This window comes from Lepidochelys olivacea, assembly GCF_965140295.1.
Source record: "Lepidochelys olivacea isolate rLepOli2 genome assembly, chromosome: 1".
Classification (NCBI taxonomy): Eukaryota; Metazoa; Chordata; order Testudines; family Cheloniidae; genus Lepidochelys; species Lepidochelys olivacea.
In genome coordinates this window covers 238,484,256-238,504,042 of record NC_140411.1, presented here as the reverse complement: position 1 = coordinate 238,504,042, position 19,787 = coordinate 238,484,256, and the positions used below count along the sequence as shown (strand labels likewise).

At 42.9% G+C, this 19,787-nt stretch overlaps 1 protein-coding gene across 1 annotated transcript; it reads right to left on the bottom strand.

Annotated features, from left to right (window-relative positions):
• Nucleotides 1-7,248: 7,248 nt before the first annotated feature.
• Nucleotides 7,249-18,950, bottom strand: RERGL (RERG like). Its single transcript, XM_084646652.1, has 5 exons — nucleotides 18,591-18,950; nucleotides 18,030-18,086; nucleotides 15,077-15,150; nucleotides 10,936-11,084; nucleotides 7,249-9,935 (listed from the first exon to the last, which is right to left on the bottom strand). The coding sequence occupies exons 1-5, from the start codon at nucleotides 18,640-18,642 to the stop codon at nucleotides 9,653-9,655; spliced, it is 615 nt and encodes a 204-aa protein (XP_084502778.1). The 5' UTR covers nucleotides 18,643-18,950; the 3' UTR covers nucleotides 7,249-9,652.
• Between the last annotated feature and the right edge of the window lie 837 nt (nucleotides 18,951-19,787).

The window sequence follows — 19,787 nt, the reverse complement described above, 5'->3', positions numbered from 1 at the left end:
GGTGTTGTCGAGGTGGCCAATGGCCAGGGAAGCAATGCGTAGGCTGGGTCCCCCAGGATCACTATGGGCATTTCAATATTGCTAATGGTAATGGGTTGGTCAGGAAAGAAAGTCCCTGCTTGCAGCTGTCTGAATAGTCCTGTGTTCATAAAGATGCGAATGTCATGCAAACTTCCCTGAGCAGCCAACATTGATGTCAGTGAAGCATCCCTCATGATCCACCAACACTTGTATAACCATAGAAAAGTAGCCCTTTCTGTTGACATATTCTGGGGCAGCTGGGCTGGTTCCAAAATTGAGATGTGTGTGTGTGTGTGTGTGTCATCTATTCCTCCACTGCAGTTCGTAAACCTCATTGCTGCAGATCCACCCACTGTGACCTGCACATTGTGAAGTGTCTGTCTTGTGTAGCAGGAGATGGTTAATGGTCCTGCACACTTGCGTTACAACTTTCCAGCTCCCACTGACCGTTAGCAATCTGGCCGCAAGTTTCCACAGTGTGATCACCACTAAGTTCTCCAGGCTCAGTGCCACTTATTCTGGTGTTCTTGCACTGGAGGGCTGGGGGGTGAGCTTGTCCAGAAACAAGGTCTTGCACATCTGTAAGTTCTGCAGCCACTCCTTGTTGTCCCAAACCTACATTACACTGCGATCCCACCAGTCAGTGCTTGTTTTCAGGCCCAGAGATGGTGCTCCACTATCTGCAGTTGCTCCGTGAATATCACCAACAACCTTGAACTGGTTTTTGCTGTCTCTCAGTAATCTGTTCCCCACAAAATCATCATGTTCCCCACTGATTTGATTCTTCTTGAGCCTTTTGCAAATACCAGAGGATTGTGTGTCCTGTGCTTGCAATGCTCATGACAATAGTGCAGTGCCGTGCAGGTTTCATGCTTTTGTCAGAGATGGTGGATAGCAAGGATGGCCACGCAAATTTGTGGGATTTTTTTTAAAAAGGTGTGAAAACAATGGGATAGGGCTGACACTATGGAAAGGAGAAAAATGCATGCTGGTACGTTGACCCCTTGCTCCCAGTCACCTGTGTGCGACTTGTTTCTGCCCCACCATGAATTGCCAAAACTTCCCAAAAGACAGTGCACTGGATGGTAGCAAGTTGCACACTGGGTTTCCTATCCAGGATGCACTGCACTGTGCATCGACACAAGTGCTCTTGGTGACTACACGCAGCACCAACACAAGGAGCCAAATATGCATAAGCAATATACTGTGTCAGCTTTATGCTGATGTAACTTGCTTCAGCCAAAGTCTGTAGTATAGACATTGCCTTAGAAGATCAATTTAGTTTTAAATGGACCAACTGTTATGTTACATTTGTAGGAATACATTTCAGGTTACATATTAATTGTTTAACTATAGGGACTCAATTTATTTTGTAAAGTAATTAAAAATAGACCTAGAAAGATGACAGAAATTTACAGTCTCTTCCTGGGAAAGAGTCACATCAGTTTAAAAATAACTTACCCAGAATAGCTTTCCTGTCTCAGATAATAGCAACCCTGGAGAAGAAAATAAGGCCAAGATTTAAAACAACCTGAGTCTACAGTTAGTCTCCCAAATCCATATTTAGGCACCTAAGTAAATGGCTTGATTTTCAAAAGGGCTGGGTAGTCAGCTAAAAATGCAGTTTCCAGAATAGATGGGGTAGAAGCTCTCTCTTCTTCCCTGCCTTCCATGGGCAGTCGAGAGCTACCCAAGGAAAGGTGAAGGTGTCTGTGCTTTCATGCTACAACGGATGGTTAATCTAGTTACTCTGTATGAATAAAATATCTTTTATTCCCTTTCTTTTCAGGAACAGGTGGGGAAAGCCTCCCTTAAATACATTCAGGGTTCAGAATTGGAGTTTGTTCCTGTGCCTTTACACAAGCCAGACCTGCAGGGGGATCTGATTAAGCTAGGGAGCCTGGCTGAACAGGTTCAGATAGGCAAAGAAGCTAACCTGCGCAGAACGGGACCTGGGAATGCTGGTGGAAAGTAATTATTTGGTTGGATGCTTATTACATTCTGGTTCGGTCTTAAATAATAATTTGTAAATTCCTCCCCCTCCCCCAGGAATACTTGAGTCATCCAGCTTTCTAACTTTCATAGTTTACTCTTATTTCTAATGGGAAATTATATATTAGGTCAGGTTTGTATTCATCTTCCCTCCCAAACTCTGTGTTGCTGGGTGGAATGTCAGCGTCAGACATGCTCAAGTGTTTGCGATTGTATTGAGCTATAGTGCATTCAGCCTACAGCTATACCCTACAAATGATAAAAGCCCTAAGAACTGGGGGGGATAGAGGGGGGAGAAAGGAGGAGAAGGATCATGTTGCCCACACACTGTCATCCAGATGTATTGATATTTCATTGCTTACCCCCCAATTCAGATGTAGGCTTCTCTTACAAGCTGGAAAACCCTCTGTAGCTCATAGAGTCTCCAAAGTACATAATCTCTGATAAAAATTACAGATTCACCTCCTGATTAGGCTCAAATACAATCCATCTGCTTTCTGCTCTTCAGTGCAGTAACTTCATCTGCTTGGTTATGTGCCTATTTAATATCTCTGCTCAGTTCTCTCAGGTTGCTGCGCAGTTCTATATATTTTGCAATTCCTTTAGTTCTGAGTAGTCTGCAGATGGACTGTGGTTGGATTTACCAGATAAGGCCCAATTGGGACAGACAGGGAGTAACTGCAGTAGGAGAGTGGAGAAGGTTTTTGTTTAATTTTTAGCTTCAGCCACTAAAAGACTTATAGCTGCTTCAACAGTGCAATAGATATAGCTCCTGAGCCCATCTGGAAGTCTTCCATGAACCAGCTTTTGGGAGCCTATTTAATATCTCTTCCTTTTACTCACTGTCATTTCATTGGCATGTAGTTTTACGGTTAGAAGTGGATGATGCTTTTCATGGCATTGTCTTCAATCCTTCCACTATGAGAATCAACATGGGCAGCAGTATCAAATCTTCAGTTCCTGGTTCAGGCAAATTGCCACTGAAGCTTATGAAAGACTTTATGAGGTGACACTAAGAATTTTTGACTCCTGTGTAGTAATTCTGAAGACCTTACTGAGTGTTGGCAGGCTCATGCAATGGAAGGTAAATTGTTCTGCTCATGACACCTAGTGCACGTTAAGCAGACCTGGGTGAGCGTCAAGTGGGAAAATAAATCATGTGGACTTTGACTCAAGCAAGTTGTTGGTGGGCTTTTAACATTAAAATCAGCCTTCTTCCTGTTTCATGGTGCCCTTGCTGAAACAACACAACCCCCAAAACAAATAATAAAAAAATCCCACTATACTGTAATTATTCATAACAATGATCTGAACACTACAGCATCAACTATTAAAAGATTCTGGGCCCAACTCTCATGTATAATGGCATAAAATGGGAGTAACTCCATTAAAGTAAATGGAATTACACTGACGGAAAAACCAGCATAACAGAACAGACTCAGGCCCCCAGTGTATCGTGCCATTGCTGTAATATAAGTTGGGTGTGATGTTTGTTCAGGATGTGCAATCAGCACAGCAGACTGGATCAACTACAGTTTGTATCCCAGTCCAAAAATTCTGGGTACATGTTTTTGTAATTTTAAAAAGCCTTTTTTCCAGCTGCAGGTTTGGAGAAAGCAAGAAGCTACTTCACAGCAGTGTGTCACTCTTTTGCAGCCTCCAGATCTTTCGCAGCCTTCAGATGCCCTTTATTTGAGACTGCTGTTTCTGGAAGCAAATAGAGACTAAGAGAAGAAACAGCAGACGATCCGGTAAGAAGGGAGGAATGACTGTGAACTAAAACATGAGCTGCTATACTGAACACTTATCTCATTGTTTTATACAGTAGAACCTCAGAGTTACAAACTGAACTGCCAACCACACACCTCATTTGGAACCGGAAGTACACCATCAGGCAACAGCAGAGACACCTTCCCCCCCCCCCCCCCAAAACCAAACAAACCCCAAAATGTGTTAAATATAAACTACTTTTACAAAAGGGAAAGCAGCGTTTTTTTTCTGCATAGTCAAGTTCCAAAGCTGTATGAAGTCAATGTTCAGTTGCACACTTTTGAAAGAACAGCTATAACGTTTTGTTCAGAGTTGTGAACGTGTCAGAGTTATGAACAACCTCCATTCCTGAGGTGTTTGTAATTGAGGTTCTCCTGTATCTAGGTGTCAAAACCCTGCGGTTGAGTTATACTAATACTTAACATTTGCACAGCATATAGTTATACATTTATGCAACATCTTTTATTATGAAGGATCCCAAAGTGCCGCTCTCTCGACATACAAGAATCAATTCACCAGTGAAGAACATCCGCTTCTGGGTTGGACAGTGATAGACTGTACTTGGTCTTTAAAGTTCAGACTCAGGTAACCTTATGCAATGGGAAATGAAATCCCTTACTTCTGTATGTGCCATTGGAATGTATCCAGGCTGCGTAGGAGGGTAAAAAAGCACTTGGGTTTGATGAGGTGGCTCTCATTACTCTGCTAACTGGATTGAGACCTGTAATCTGCTGAGTTCCCAGGGTTGGGGTTAAGGGATCACAGGAGAGGCTGTGGGAAGGAAATTTACCAAAAGAGTCTTGTCTTGGGAAGATATACCTAGTCATGAGTCATAAATACGGCCATTCTGGGTCAGACCATCTAGCCCAGTATTCTGTCTTCTGATAGTGGCCAATGCCAGGTGCTTCAGAGGGAATGAACAGAACAGATAATCCCTACTGCCCATTCCCATCTTCTGGCAAGTCATTTAGCACTTCTGCCATTTCCACATTTTCTGTTATTGTACCTCCCACACACAACTGAGTAATGGGCCTACCCTGTCCTTGGTTTTCCTCTTGCTTTTAATGTAGTCATAGAATGTTTTCTCGTTACCCTTTGTTTCTAGGTAGTGTGACAGGGTTGGGCCAGATGGCTAGAGGAGAGTGATAGAAGGCAGATATATTAGCCCCAGGTTAAGTAGGTCCCTTTTCCCTGGGTAAGGTAACAGGGAAGTTTCCAGAACAATCAGGAACCTTCTGGAGACAATTAAGACAGGCTGATTGGAACACCTGCAGCCAATCAAGAAGCTGCTAGACTCAATTAAGGCAAGCTAATCAGGGCACCTGGGTTTAAAAAGGAGCTCACTTCAGTTTGTGGTGCACGTGTGAGGAGCTGGGAGCAAGAGGCACTAGGAGCTGAGAGTGAGAACGCGGACTGTTGGAGGACTGAGGAGTACAAGCATTATCAGACACCAGGAAGAAGGTCTTATGGTAAGAATAATGGTGGTATTGGGAGGAGGCCATGGGGAAGCAGCTCAGGGAATTGTAGCTCTCGCACAGCTGTTCCAGGACGCACTCTAGACAGCTGCATTCCACCAGGCCCTGGGCTGGAACCTGGAGTAGAGGGCGGACCCGGTTTCCTCCCAAACCTGCCAACTCCTGGTCAGACACAGGAGTTGTCGACCTGGACTGTGGGTTCAGAAAAACGGCCAAGCTGAGGGCTGCCGTGAAGCTCCAAAGAGAGCAAATCCACCAATAAGCACAAGATCCACCAAGGTAGAGGAGGAACTTTGTCACAATAGTTTAATCTTTTTTGTGCCTGGGCCTTTCTAAGTATTTGCTCACATACTTGTGTTATTTTTTTATATTCATCCTTTCTAATTAGACCTAGTTTCCACTTTTTGTAGGACTCTTTTTTGAGTTTAGGATCATTGAAGATCTCCTGTTAAGCCACGGTAGTCTTTTGCCATATTTCCTATCATTCTTACACAGTGGGATGGTTTTCTCTTGTGCCCTTAACAGTGACTCTTTGAAAAATTGTGAGGTCTCTCAAACTGCTTTTCCCCTTAGACTTCCTTCCCCTGGGATCTTACCTGCAAATTCCCTGAGTTTGCTAAAGTCTGCCTTCTTGAAACCCATTTTCTTTATTGTTGTGTTTTCCCTCCTAACATTCCTTAGAATCATGAACACTTTCACCCAAGCTGTCTTCCGCTTTCCAATTGTCAATCAGTTCTTCCCTATTTGTCAGAATAAAATCTAGAACAGCCTCTCCCCCGCTGGCTTTCTCCTTCTAAAATAAAAAGTTGTCTCCAATACATTCCAAGAACTTGTTGGATAATCTGTGCCCTGCTGTGTTATGTTCCCAACAGATGTCAGTAGTTGAAGTCCCCCATCACCACCAATTCTGTGCTTTGGATGATTTTGTTAGTTGTTTATAAAAAGCTTCATCCATCTCCTCTTCCTGGTTAGGTGGTTAGTTAAGCCCTGCCATGACATCACCTTTATTTTTTTAACTCCTTACCCAGAGACTTTCAACGAGTCTCTCCTATTTCTATCTCAATCTCAGTCCAAGTGTATACACTTTTGCTATATAAGGCAACACCTTATGCAGAGACCCGTTGGTCTTTCGCACGGACAGCTTCATCCATTGCAAGGAAGGTCCTTAACTGTATTTTGGACTTCTCTCAAATTCTGAGAGCTGAATGCAGGAGGCCCTCCTCAGGGCTACCACCATAGAGACAAACAAGTGATTGTATCAGTGGTATCCAGAGAGGCCTGCAATGATATTCTGGCCAGCAGCTGACCAGCTGCAATGATTGCCTGAAATTATTCCCTCTGTTCTGGTAAAACGTGCTCAATAAAGGAATTAAACTTCAAAGGGTTAGTAGGGCTGTATTTTGCCATGAGGGTTTTGTAGTTGGTAATCCCAAATTGTAGACTAGCAATGAATATGACTTGCGGCCAAATAAGTGAAGCTGCTTTTTTAAATTTTTGATGCCATGTGACAGTTTAGTTTGAATCTGTCTTCCACATTTGTTTAGTGCATAGACCAAAAGGGAGTTGGGAGGGATGCGAAAATAAAAATTCCAAGTCCTGGAGAAAACATTTGTGTGCGCACTCTTAGAAATAGGTGATAATTGTCACTGGAGTATGCCAAATTATTGTTGCAGGGTCTAGCAGAGCCTCATTAATAGGTAGCAGGATGCAGGCAGATGATGATGTATGCAGGATGTCGATCAGTTTATGCTGCGACCCAACCTCCTCAAGTGGAATTTTCAGAATCTGCTATCCTTTATTTCTTAGGTTCTGTAAAAATCTCTCTATGAAGAAACAGTAATTAGTCTCTTAGCAACCTTAACCAAGTATGTTCTCTTTTTGTTAAGTATTAAGAATAAAAAAATAAATGTTAGGAGCTCTACAATTAATTGTGTCAAGATGCATGCATGATTCTTCAGTGTGTGTATGAAACACAGTCATAGTCCTCCTCTTGTTAAAGTACCTAGCATTTGAATTTACTATTTGAGGCTGCATGGGCTTCATTTGTACAATAGCAAAAGGTGGTGGTGGTGTTTTTTTAAATCTTAGACCATTGTAAAAAATGTAAACGTTTCTCTCTTGTAACATTCAAGTTGGTTTAATGTCATAACAGTAAATAGTTAGTTTTCAAATCTGGTTAGCAAGCTGTGCACAGGTTGACAGAGTACAAAAAAGCTGCCCACTAAAGAGAGTTTGGAGGAGTGTTGTTTGCGTTATTTAATAGATTAGTATACACTAGTGCTTTAAAATTCACTCTCTCTGATTCCAATATATGCCCTTATATAAATCACCCTTGATACGGTAGGTAAGGTCTGCTTGGATGTAAGAGTGAAAAGCCTGCCAACATTCTGAGAAATTCCATGATTTGCAATTTTAAAAGCTATAACTATGTGAAATAAGATGACCTTTTTAACAAGTGATGATCTTTAGTCACAGTATGTTTTTAGCACATATGAATAAACTTATTTATATTTCATTAAAGTGATACAGCTTTCTACTTATTTGCATGGAATTATCAAAAGCACTCAGTATTGACCTAACTCTGCTCATTGACTACAATGGGACCAGTTAGGCCACAATGCTGAGGGTTTTTTTGGAAATTGCACCTTTGGGTATGACCACAGCAGCTGGGAGCAAACCTCACAGCCTGAGTAGACAGACTCTTGCTCATGTAGCTCAAACAAATAGCAGCATGGAATTTGCAGCTCCAGCAGAGACTCAAGATAGCCCCCTTAACTTGACCATAGGGGGTTGGATGGGCTTGAGAACCCCGGCTGCAGCGCAAGCCACAACATCCACCCTGCTATTTTCAGTGCACAACTTCAAGCCCCGCTAACACGTCTGTCTACTTGTGCTGGGATGCTTGTAGAATATCTTTAGGGTCTGTTGGAACCAGTATGGGAGAAAGTCAGTCACCTTCAGACCACTTATCTTTCCCTTTATAATTTTTGTACAGTCAGAAACACTGACATGGGTGCCTAAGTACCTAAGTATGCAGTAAGGAACCTGATTTTCTGTTGCTTAAATATTTAAACTCCAGTGCCTAATGTTCAGCACCTGTGGGTATAAAAAATAATAAGGCACTTCTATAGCACTATCTATACAAATCAAAGTGCTTTACAAAAGGTATTTAATTACCATGGTAATGAATGTTTTAAAATGAGTATGGCAGTTAGGACCACAAGTCCATTGAAAGTCTGACTTTGAATCCCAGTCAGACGTGCTCCTTACTGAGGGACTTTTCAAATCCTACTCCTAAATAAAATAGAGTAGATAGGGAATTATTATACCCATATTGCTGAGAAGAAAACTGAGGCATGGAGGGTGAAGTCACCCCTGTACAGAGGGCCAAATTAAGGGCAGAGATCCATGGGAGTTAGGTGCCTAAATACTTTTGATAATCAGGGCCTAAGTTGGATTTCAGTACTACATGGGCTGCACTGGCCATCTGCATAGGAATGGAAGATGGTGTAAGGAATTAGCTTCCACCTCTGAAGCTTGAAATCATGGATTCAAATACCCACGTGGCCAGGGAAGATAAAATTGATGTAAATTTTAGGAGTACATTTCTCCCAATAAGACTTTGTCTTAGGTCACACAGCAAGTCAGCAGCAGAGCCAAAGTGGGCCCAAGGCTCATGACTCCCATTCCAGTTTCCTATCCACTGGACCATGCTTCCTCCCATCATGCTCCAGCAGTAAACTGAAATGGGAGACAGATGAGAACCTCATTTATCTGATCCCCTACTCATGGCACCTTTTCAGGGAAAGGAAGCCCTGAAAGTCAGGCATTACTTCACTCATTTACTTACAAGTGCAATATCACAAAGTTTCAATTAGTGTCAATTCCAATCCTGGTTTCAATTACTGCAATTGCTGTTACAGATAAATCTTGGAATTGTGAAGTTGGGCTATTGTTCAGCGAGGCACAGAGAGGCTGAGTTCATTGGAAAAAAAAATATTACAGTAACACCTAGACGCTACAACCAAGATTAAGGCCCCATTGTTTGTAGGCACTCTACACACAAAGTAGTAAAAGACAGTCCTTCTAAGCTTACAATCTAAATAGACAAGACACAGGTTGAGAGGGGAAACAGAGGCTCAGATAGATGAAGAGACTTGCCAAGGCCCATGGTAGTGCTGTAAATAGAACCCAGGTCTTCTGAATCCCAGTGCAGTACTCTGTCTACTGGCCCGTACTGCCAGTCATCTTTGGTTTGTACTGACATATCCCTTCAGATGGAGACCTTTTAAACACATGTACTCAATGGCTGAGTCCAAGCATTGCATATGGCCTACTGCTGCAAACGTTTCAGTGTATCATCATTCAGTGGTTTCCGTGAGCCTGGACGTCCATTACACAGACTTCCTCCTCTTCCCAAACATGTTGTTGATTAGTTTGGCCATTGACTTTGATCCACTGGGTCGTCTCTTTTCCTTCACTTTGAAGTTTGTGGTGATAGTTCTCAGGACTTTCGTGAACATGGTCACCACTTCCTGACAATGTTCAGCTGCAGACAGTTCACAGAACTGGCATTTGTTATCCATCGCCAGCTTTTGTCCTTCATCCCAGCCAACCTCTCTCATATGGCATAGATCCTGCTTGTTACCAACTAAGAATACAGCTGACTCTACCACTCTGAAATAAAAAAGTTTTTGATTAGACAAAAAGCCTTATAAAAATGCTACAGGGTACCTGCTCTTGTACGTTGCATATCCAAAGGAAACTGTCAGGTTTTTTTTAATATTATAATATTAATGTAGACCACTAAATGCTATCTAGGATCTCAGATTGCTATAAAGCCTCCTAACCCATCTGTGAAGCAAATGACAACCTCATTTTAGTTATGTTTTATTAAGACTAAAAAAAGTTGACAGTACATTTTCCCCCTTAAATATTAAGAAGAGTATGACAAATATATGCACCAACGGATTAAGGTTGAGACAGTATATGGCGAAAGGGGCTGAAAATATAATTTAAACGATTTCCTAATTTAAGATGATTTTATTCTCAGGTCATGTTTTATTTAGGCAAAAGCCTCAGCAGGTTATGCATTCCTAGGTCAACTGTTGTGAATACCAATACTTAGCACTCAGTTTTTAAAAATCTAACTAGTTCACCAATTAATTCATGCCACTGACCTCTGAACTAATTTAAATTGTGCCCAAGGACATAAAGGGAGTTGATGTCACTGCTGAGGACAGAGTTTAAGAGGAGTTCTTGGTGCCAAATCCTCCCTGATTGTGTCTACACTACTATTTTCTTCAAACTTCCCATTGGTGCAGCTCCACTGGTGACAGCAATGGGGGGAGCTGCAGCATAGGCTAACTACCAGCACTTTCACCGGCACGTTGTCTAATCTTGATCAGAGCAGTTAGTCTTATATCACCTAGCATGACAGTATGATTTACATGTGAAACAAGAATGAAAAAGCCTATAGTATACTGGGTTTTGGGTGGAACGGGGTTGCATTTTGCTGCTGAATTTACCAGCTAGTTATGTAACTATTGTTACGTTGCTGGGTACTATTGCTGTGCAGAGTGTCATTTTAGTGGCTGTTAGGGTACCTAGAGCTCACACTCTCATCTCTTTTCGTATGTTAGATTGAAAGAAATGTAATATTTATAATACAACTTACCTTTTGCAAGCTGCCAGGTGGGAATCTCGTATCCTGTATAGCAATGCCTTTGCAAAGGCAAAGGAAGCTCTGTTGCTGATGTCATACACAATGACAAATCCATCAGCCCAGTGGAGTTCATCAGTGAGGGACAGCTTCCCCTGTCGTGGCTGAAGGCAATGAAATGCATACGACAATAGAAAGAATCCATTACTGTTATCACTGTACAATATTTTCTAACTAAAAATGTAAGGAAACGTACATGTTTGTACAGTGCACAGCACAGTGGGGCCCTGATCTGGAACTGGTATTCCAAAGAGCTATAGATAAACCACCATCATCACTGGAGATGATTGTTATAATGAATATATAAACAGTGTTTCAGAACTTTAAATCCCCCTTGATAGGTCTTAATCATCAGTAAAGTTAAATTAAATCTTACAGCCAGACTCTGGTCCCTTGATTGCAATGGACTGCCTCTGAATTTACCTCAGGGTAACGAGCACACAACTGTGGCCATCAGTATTTGTTTAACCCTTTTATATACAGACACGATGGGATGGATTGAACCCTCAGCAAGTTCACGGATGACGCTAAGGTGGGGGGAGAGGTAGATACGCTGGAGGGTAGGGATAAGGTCCAGAGTGACCTAGACAAATTGGAGGATTGGGCCAAAAGAAATCTGATGAGGTTCAACAGGGACAAGTGCAGAGTCCTGCACTTAGGACGGAAGAATCCCATGCACTGCTACAGGCTGGGGACCGAATGGGTAAGTGGCAGTTCTGCAGAAAAGGACCTGAGGATTACAGTGGATGAGAAGCTGGATATGAGTCAGTGTGCCCTTGTTGTCAAGAAGGCTTACAGCATATTGGGATGCATTAGTAGGAGCATTGCCAACAGATCGAGGGAACTGATTATTCCCCTCTATTTGGGGCTGGTGAGGCCACATCTGGAGTACAGTGTCCTGTTTTGAGCCCCCCCACTACAGAAAGGATGTGACAAATTGGAGGGAGTTCAGCAGAAGGCAATGAAAATGATTAGGGGGCTGGAGCACATGATTTGAGAGGAGAAGCTGTGGGAACTAGGCTTACTTGGCTGCAGAAGAGAAGAGTGGGGGGGGATTTGATAGCAGCCTTCAACTACCTGAAGGGGGGGTTCCAAAGAGGATGGAGCTAGGCTGTTCTCAGTGGTGGCAGATGACAGAACAAGAAGTAATGGTCTCAAGTTGCAGTGGTCTAGGTTGCAGATTAGGAAACACTATTTCACTAGGAGGGTGGTGAAGCACTGGAATGGGTTACCTAGGGAGGTGGTGGAATCTCCATCCTTAGAAGTTTTTAAGGCCTGGCTTGACAAAGCCCTGACTGGGATGTTTTAGGTGGGGTTGGTCCTGCTTTGAGCAGCGGGTTGGATTAGATGACCTCCTGAGGTCTCTTCCAACCCTAATCTATGATTCTATAGTATGGTGTTGCCACTCTTGATCCTTGTAAAATGAACATGGGGAGTTTGCTGACTTTGTTTGTTGTTTATTGTTCCCACACAATTCCCTATACAAAAGCAACTCTGGTGTTTTTAATCTGTTCCTTCACTAGGAAGTTATTTTAGTGAATCATTTACCCTCCTAGCCATTCAACCTTTCCCCCCAGTCTCTGAAAAGACTTGGAGAGTATGTAAATCCTTCAGCAGGACATCAAGTCACCACACAGACTTTGGTGGGGGCAGTTTGTTAATATGAGTGATGGGATGTTAGAACAGGACAGTGAAAGCAGAGGGAAAAGGGATGAAAGATAGGGTTTCATATTTACTTTGAAAGCCTAGATGGAGAAAGGATGTGGCCAATTAAAAACAAAGGCATCAAAGATGGTTGACAAATCAACAGGTGAAAAATTGCAAAAGCAGAAGATGGTGGCAGATGAGCTGGAGGGGAGCAAAGAGTTAAGAGATCTATGAAATAGTTGGGAGCAAGTCCACAGACAGTTTAATAAAATAAATAAGGTTTTTTGGCTGTATTCTGAAATGAGTAATGAGGCACTGGAGAAAGTTAAGACAAAGCCATTAGTCTTCTTGGTCCAGACCTGAAGGCACCTTGAAAACCGCTGAAAGAACTATACAAAAGGATAACATCAGTGTAGGTGATAATTAATGTCAAAGGGAGAAAAGAAGACCGCATAATTTTCCATTATTTTTATATGTTTTAAAGATGGTCAAGCCCATGAAGAAGAGTCTGTAGATAGAAAACCTTTCTAGCTCCAGATTATTGGGGATTTCTAACTAGCCCTCTTTTCCCAAATGCCTCAGTGCACTTCTGGAACAATCTATGCTACTCCATCATAACACCAAATGCTGTTTGTGACAGCTTGCAATTCAATGGAAATAGTACAGATTTTTGTTTATATTCAGGGTATTCGGTAGCTGGTTATATTATATATTTTATAAATGGGTGCTGTGCTATACAAACCTAGTACGGCAAGTTCCCTGCCCAGAAAGTCTCCAATCGAAATGCAAAATTTGTTACTGTCTTGATTTCAATCTGTTGCAATGTGTGCTGATCTGTGTACTTTGCAACTAAAACAAATCATTTAAGGGAGACTGGGCAGCTTAGATATGGCATAGAGCCTTTCATACCCAGAGCTGTCTGCACTGGGAAAATTTACCTAAAAAAGACTGACTAGTTCAGCAGAATCATTGCTGAAACTGGTGAGAGCCACAATGTAGGCAAGACTTTAGTGCCCTCCACCATCATTTTAGATAAACCAGTTGAAATACAAGTCTAATTGAAATGGGGATGAAGGGGTTCTGACTGCAGGAGATTTGCCCCTACTATTGCTTGCCCCTAGTTCAGCTGCACTGTGGGAATTTTTTGGTAAGTTTCCTGCCCCCAACAAGGTCAACGTTAGGGTTCACGTGCAGCTCAGATTTGCAAAGACCAAAAATGGTTCTTCTCCGAGAGATGCCTGTGGGACTGAGTTGGTCTTAGTTCTGTTCAGGGTGGGTAGGTGCCTCTATCACAGAAAATACCACCAAGCTTGATGCACGAGGCAGTCTGAGGGTGGAGGAGAGAACTCCAAAGGGTCCCCTCAAGGAGTTTCCCTAGATCATTCTGAACCCAGATTCAGGGAGTTGCAGAGGGCCAGAGCTATCTGCTCAGAGGTCCTGTGCCTACTCCCTAATGATGGGCTACCCTGCTCCAACTCCTGGCCAACATGGTTCCAGCTGAGTCAAGCTGCCAAGGTCCACCCTGGATGCCACTGCCCCAGTTCCCACTAATGGGGGACGGAAGCCCATAATGCACAGAAAGACAACAGCAGGAACATCAGCGTCAAGCATCATTACATTAATTGAGATCCTCTCCAGGGTTTGAGGAGAGGGGGATGATGCAGGATCATCTGGCCTGCTCCTTCATTTCTGTGCTATGGCCTTAGATCCTTTGGCCACGTGGATGATGGCTCTTTGCAGGGCCTAGTATCATAGTGTTGAGCAGAGATGGCTCGTCTGTTTTGGGTAATACTGTGGGGAATGAGCTGGCTTATCTGGCTATGTTTTTGACACATCCATCACCATATCATCTTTATTAACCATTTCAGCAGAGAAGGAAGGAATTGAATGACCATGAAGGCTGAATTCCCTTAGAAGTGTTTTATTCAGGTCAGAGTTAAGCCCAGTTGTTAACATGGGAAAGTCTGTATTGTCACTATCATTGGATCTATTCTGGGAATACAGGACTTCAGTTTCCAGGGCTATTTGGCCATGGTCATGGGTAAATGAAATTTAGTTAATGTTTTTAAATTAACCATTTAAAAGGATATTTGGGGAAACTATACAAATAGTGATGGCAACCTTTTTGCCCTTCCTATGAATTTAAAGATGCATGTAATTTTACTGTACAATGTTATATTTGGTTGCCACTGGTAGTTTTCAAAATGGAAAAGCATTGACCAGATAGCTGTCCAATGAAGGGCTCATTCTATAAAGTTGGAAAATGCTCAGTACAGAGAGAGTCCTGACAGCTACATGTTATAGCTACGGGAATTTCAATCTTCTGTGTCAGTTGCTAAAAGTGCAAAGTGTGAGTTAGCTTTTCTCCTCTCTCCTCCCTGCCACCTCACTCTTAGAAGGACCTTTGGAAGCAGCCTTGCTGTGCTCATCCTTTATAAGTTGCGCTTACCTGTGAACAAGGGTCATAAATTTCCATGTGCATTTGCCTCCCATCCAGACACAAATGTTTAGTGTAGATGCACTCTACAAGACACATGGCATTAAAATCAATATCAGAGTTAACAAGGGGGTGGGGGGAAAGGCTTTAATCGCTATATTGCCAATGAAGAAATATAAGATTTGCTGTAGTGAATTAGCCCTTGGTCCATCAAGTTGCATATCAATCCTCTGGCAGAACGTGATGTGTTACTGGAAAGTGAACCCATCCCTCAGATATGCCTAGAGTGAATTGTGCAATGCTTAATTGTGTCCCTCAGCTCATGGCTGGCCAGGTCCTATTCCACTGTGATGCCCAAACAGGTGCCAACGTGTGAGGGAACATTGTTAGAACATAGTGCTAGCCATTTGAGACAGCATATAAGGATGCACAGGTAAATGCTCATGCTTTTAGGATAGTGAGTAATTTCCCAAAAATCTCTACAAATATTATGGAAGTTTTAGGGTAGCTAGGACATGATAGCAACCTGTATGTTGAGAAGTGATGGGAGCAGGAGCTGGCTATGACTTCAGGGTAGAGGGAAGGTAAACTTGGAATCAGTTAAGTTGTGATGACCCACTTATTCTATTCTGCATGTTCAGCACATATGCAAAGCCTTATGCAAAGTTTTTTCCTCAACGTAAAATAGAACCATAGGGGTAACTCATTTTATTAGGTTTTTTTCAAATAGGTTAGGTGGGTATAAGCTTTCCTCACACAAGCAGTGTTGGTTTGACCCTGTCAAGTTATAATTATGCTGGTATTATACAAGCCTGAACTTGGGTGCTGATCCTGAAAAAGCTGGTACCAGGAGTAACACTTAACTACAATGCTAGGGCTCAAATGGGAAACCTCACAGTAGCAAGCATTTCCCTCAGTAGTGTTTGCAGGATTGAGTCCTCCAGCTGTATTCTTAGAAGCTGAAACATGCACTCAGCGTCGCAATGCCTCACTGATATGCGGGGGCCTCAGCCTGATTTTCAGAACATGAGATTCAGGCACTTAGGAGCCAAAATCACTTTTAAAAATGGGACTCAGACATTGTAATGCTGAGCACAATTCCTAAATACCTTTAAAAATCTGGACCTAAATCTCATTTTCAAAAGCGATTTAGGCATTTTGGAGCCAAAATCCAATTGACGGGATTCAATTGACGGGATTCAGACTAAGTGCCTAAAACTTAGGCTCCTAAATCAGTTAGGTCTTGCAATGCTGACCATAGCAAAACCCAAACGCCTTTTAAAATCTGGGGCATAGGCTACACTATCGAAATATTTTGAAAATCTCCAACAGTTGCTATTAATATTGGGACAAGATGTTGCCACTATTCTAAGCACCATGTTGCTCTGAGCAAATCTAATCAGCGCACTATTTCAAACAGTACTGACAATTTACTGTCTAGGGCTGCCAATGTTGCCAACCTTGGGGAAGCTGAACTGGTGTTTACAATGGTGCGAACAGTTCAAAAAATTCCTGGTGCAGACAGGGCCCAGATAAAGCTCACCATTGCTGGGATTCCCCTTGACTCCCAATCAGCACCATGTTAGTCTTCAGGTAGAGCTGCAGTTCTGAATATCTGGCCTATCCTCAGCTACTTCCTTACCTCCTTCAGAATCCTCAAGTGAATATTTGGGATGGGAAAATTAGAAGGATAAATCTGCAGCACACTCAAACATTGTGGCATCCATAATTAAGTAAGAACATAAAACTTTTGAAATCCAATCTCTTTGATTCGACTACAAAATGTTCTGGGCTGATTTGTGGATTGCTTTTTATTTTATTCACCTGCTAGCTGCAGAAGCAGGTCAAAAATTATTTTCAAACAGTGTTTGTACAGCTCAAGATTCTCTTTACAAATACATGGGTTTGTTAAAAAATTTTCTTTGAAAAACAGCGGGGATTTTGTGTGTGCAACTCACAGTACTAGCTTGTTCCCCTGTCCTGCTGAGTCCAGCTGATTTAGGAGATTCTCAGAGGCACAAAGGGCAGTTATGCACCCAACTCCTTTCCAAAACTTAGATTTGGATTGTCAATCCTTTGTGGCACGGATTGTCTTTTTGTTCTGTATGTACAGCACCTAGCACAATGGACCAGTGCTCTATGACTGGGGTTCCTAAGCACTACTGCAATACAAATAATAAAAAGGGAATGGGAGTTGGGTGGGTAACTGCCCTTTGTGCCTCTGGAAATCTCCCTCTTACTGCATTCTCTTTTCTCCAGGTGCTCCATAGCTTATCTATGGAAAATGCAAGTCTCTTAAGGCCAAATTTTGACTTTTCCTGAAAAAGGCCTCTTGGAACAAGAAGTTTGTTTGCAGAGAAGGTAAAAACATTTTTTCTATTTCTTCACTCTCTTCTTTAATTGTCTTCTCTCTACTTTATGGTGTACAGAGTTTACCAGCCTTTTTGTGTCTGATCTAGTTAAGTTTCTTTAGCAATCTGCCCTTTTCATTTCTGATTAGTACTTCACTTGGCACAGCATGTGCTGAGTTTTACATGTTCATTTTTATACATCTGGTTTCTACATGAGTTATGTTTCTATTCATATTTTCATCAGAAAAACTCAAAGTAACAAACTAAACAAATTAAATCACTATTTTAAAAGATTGTTTGTTCAGTTTCCATTTTAAAGATACTTTCTGAAACAATAATAAACCTACTTCTCTGGGATCAAACAGCTCATCATTCACTATTACCCTTGGAAAATCATTTCAGTGAATGTATATAACCCAAAAAGAAACACTTTGATTAGATGTTAGGAAACACTTCTAAATAGAACTGAGAATTTAAAAAGAAAATTCAGGTGCGTAGTTGGTAGGAAATTAAAAATGGACATTTCATATTTACATTGGTTTTAGTGCTCGTTAGAGGTACGATTTATAGAACGCCTAAAACAAAACGCAGAAAAGTTGCGAATGGGAGCTTACCAGCATTAGAAGCATATTCTCCAATGAAACGCCTGGTTAGGAATCTCACTGTGAGGGCTGCAATACAAAACAAAACAAACTCCAGCTGAGCACATGCCTGGTTCAATGACGGTTAACTTTATACAACTTTTGACCTTACTTGGTGCGCAAAAATCCCCAACATTTAAAAATCAGTCGTGTTCTCTCCCCGGCTGCACACCGATTGCCAAGGGGGAGTGCTGCAAACTGAGATTGGAGGACCAGCAGTTGCGTGATCAATAATGCAAAAGTCCGGGGGGTGGAGAGGGAGGCGAAGATCCGGGGCTCCTCGTAGTAGCACAATGGAAGGGCCAGTGTGCAGCTGGAATGGACACATCTTTAAACGCTGCAGCTGTTTCCTACTTTGTCTTGGTGCAGAAAACCCGCTGGCCATTGATTCACGGGATCAGCGGATTATTAAAAAAGTCGCGTTGCCCGAGTCGCAACCACCCTGACAAAACTTGGCAGGGAGCCGGGTCACACTGATATCCCACTTGTTCAATCCCTTCCCCCCAAGCCCACAAAGTTAACTTGTAAGTTTACCAGACTTGCCGGCTCCTCTGCTGCCCAGCACAGCGAGCTTCAGCTCATTCATCCTGAGCCAGCCGTCGCCCCAGCGCCGGGCTGAGCGCTTCAAAAAGCCTCTTCGGTGCGGAGCCAGCTGTGCGGCCCGCCCGCTCCTAGCGCCTCGCCGCCGCCGCCGCCAGCCCCCGGACACGCTCTCGTGGCCGGCACGCGGCTGGCTCCGGGCGGGCTCCCACAGCGAGCGCTCCCCTCCCCGCCGCTTCTTTATAACCTCCTGGGCCGGGGGCGTCAAGGGGAGGCCGTCGTCGAGCTCTTTGTTCCTCTGGCAACGCAGCTCTGCGGACCGCCCACGCCGCGTTGCCTGCAAGAAGCAGTTCGACTAGGAGTTGCCCGAGCGCCTCTTCCTTCACCAACCTGGCTGCGATCGTCCCCAGGGATTCTCCCCCTCCCCCAGGAGGTTTCTAGTTACCGACCAGAGCAAAGGACAAGGACGGGTCAGTGGCTGGTTGCTTCGGTTTTGTTTTCGCAAGCGAGGCAGTCACTTCCGTGAGGGTAGCAGCCGTGTTCGTCTGTATCCCCAAAAAGAAAAGGAGGACTTGGGGCACCTTAGAGACAACCCAATTTGTTCGAGCATAAGCCTTCCTGAGCTACAGCTCACTTCAGATGAAGTAGCGCTCAAAAGCTTATGCTCAGATAAATTGGTTCGTCTCTAAGGTGCCCCAAGTCCTCCTTTTCTTTTCACTTCCTTTAGCGAGTCTCACGCACGTCCATTGTGCGGGAGGATGGGAAAGTGACCCCCTCCTCCCCCTCAGATTTGCAGTTAGCAACATTGTGATGAAACATGAAAATGGAACAAAGTTCCTCTGGCAGATCACATAGTTCTGACTGTAAACATTTACTCTGAGCTGAAACTTAGCATAATAAACTTGTTTGCAAATTTCTGACAACCGCCCCCATATTTTTCCTTGCTTTTTGCCCACCATACAAACCATAGCTTGAGTCTTTTTAAAGCCAGGTGCAAAGCTGAGTAGTTGTAGCTGTTCTAACATTCAAAAATGTTTTTATTAAGTTGTTTGGAGAAAATTTGTCTTTTGGACCAAGGGCTTTGAATGTTGGTTCCAAGGACATTAAAACAGACAATTGCACATGTATGGAAAAGGTGGTTCTAGCAATGTAAAGTCACTTTTACTAGAAACAGAACTTTAAAAAACTATT

Bases quoted from the DNA above. Each gene is read 5' to 3' on its own strand.
- RERGL (XM_084646652.1), bottom strand. From the start codon at position 18,642: ATGAATGAGCTGAAGCTCGCTGTGCTGGGCAGCAGAGGAGCCGGCAAG. The intron at 18,087-18,590 runs GTAAACTTACAA...TTTGTATTGCAG, and splicing joins CAGAGGAGCCGGCAAGTCTG to CCCTCACAGTGAGATTCCTA. The intron at 9,936-10,935 runs GTAAGTTGTATT...TTTTTATTTCAG, and splicing joins CACCTGGCAGCTTGCAAAAG to AGTGGTAGAGTCAGCTGTAT.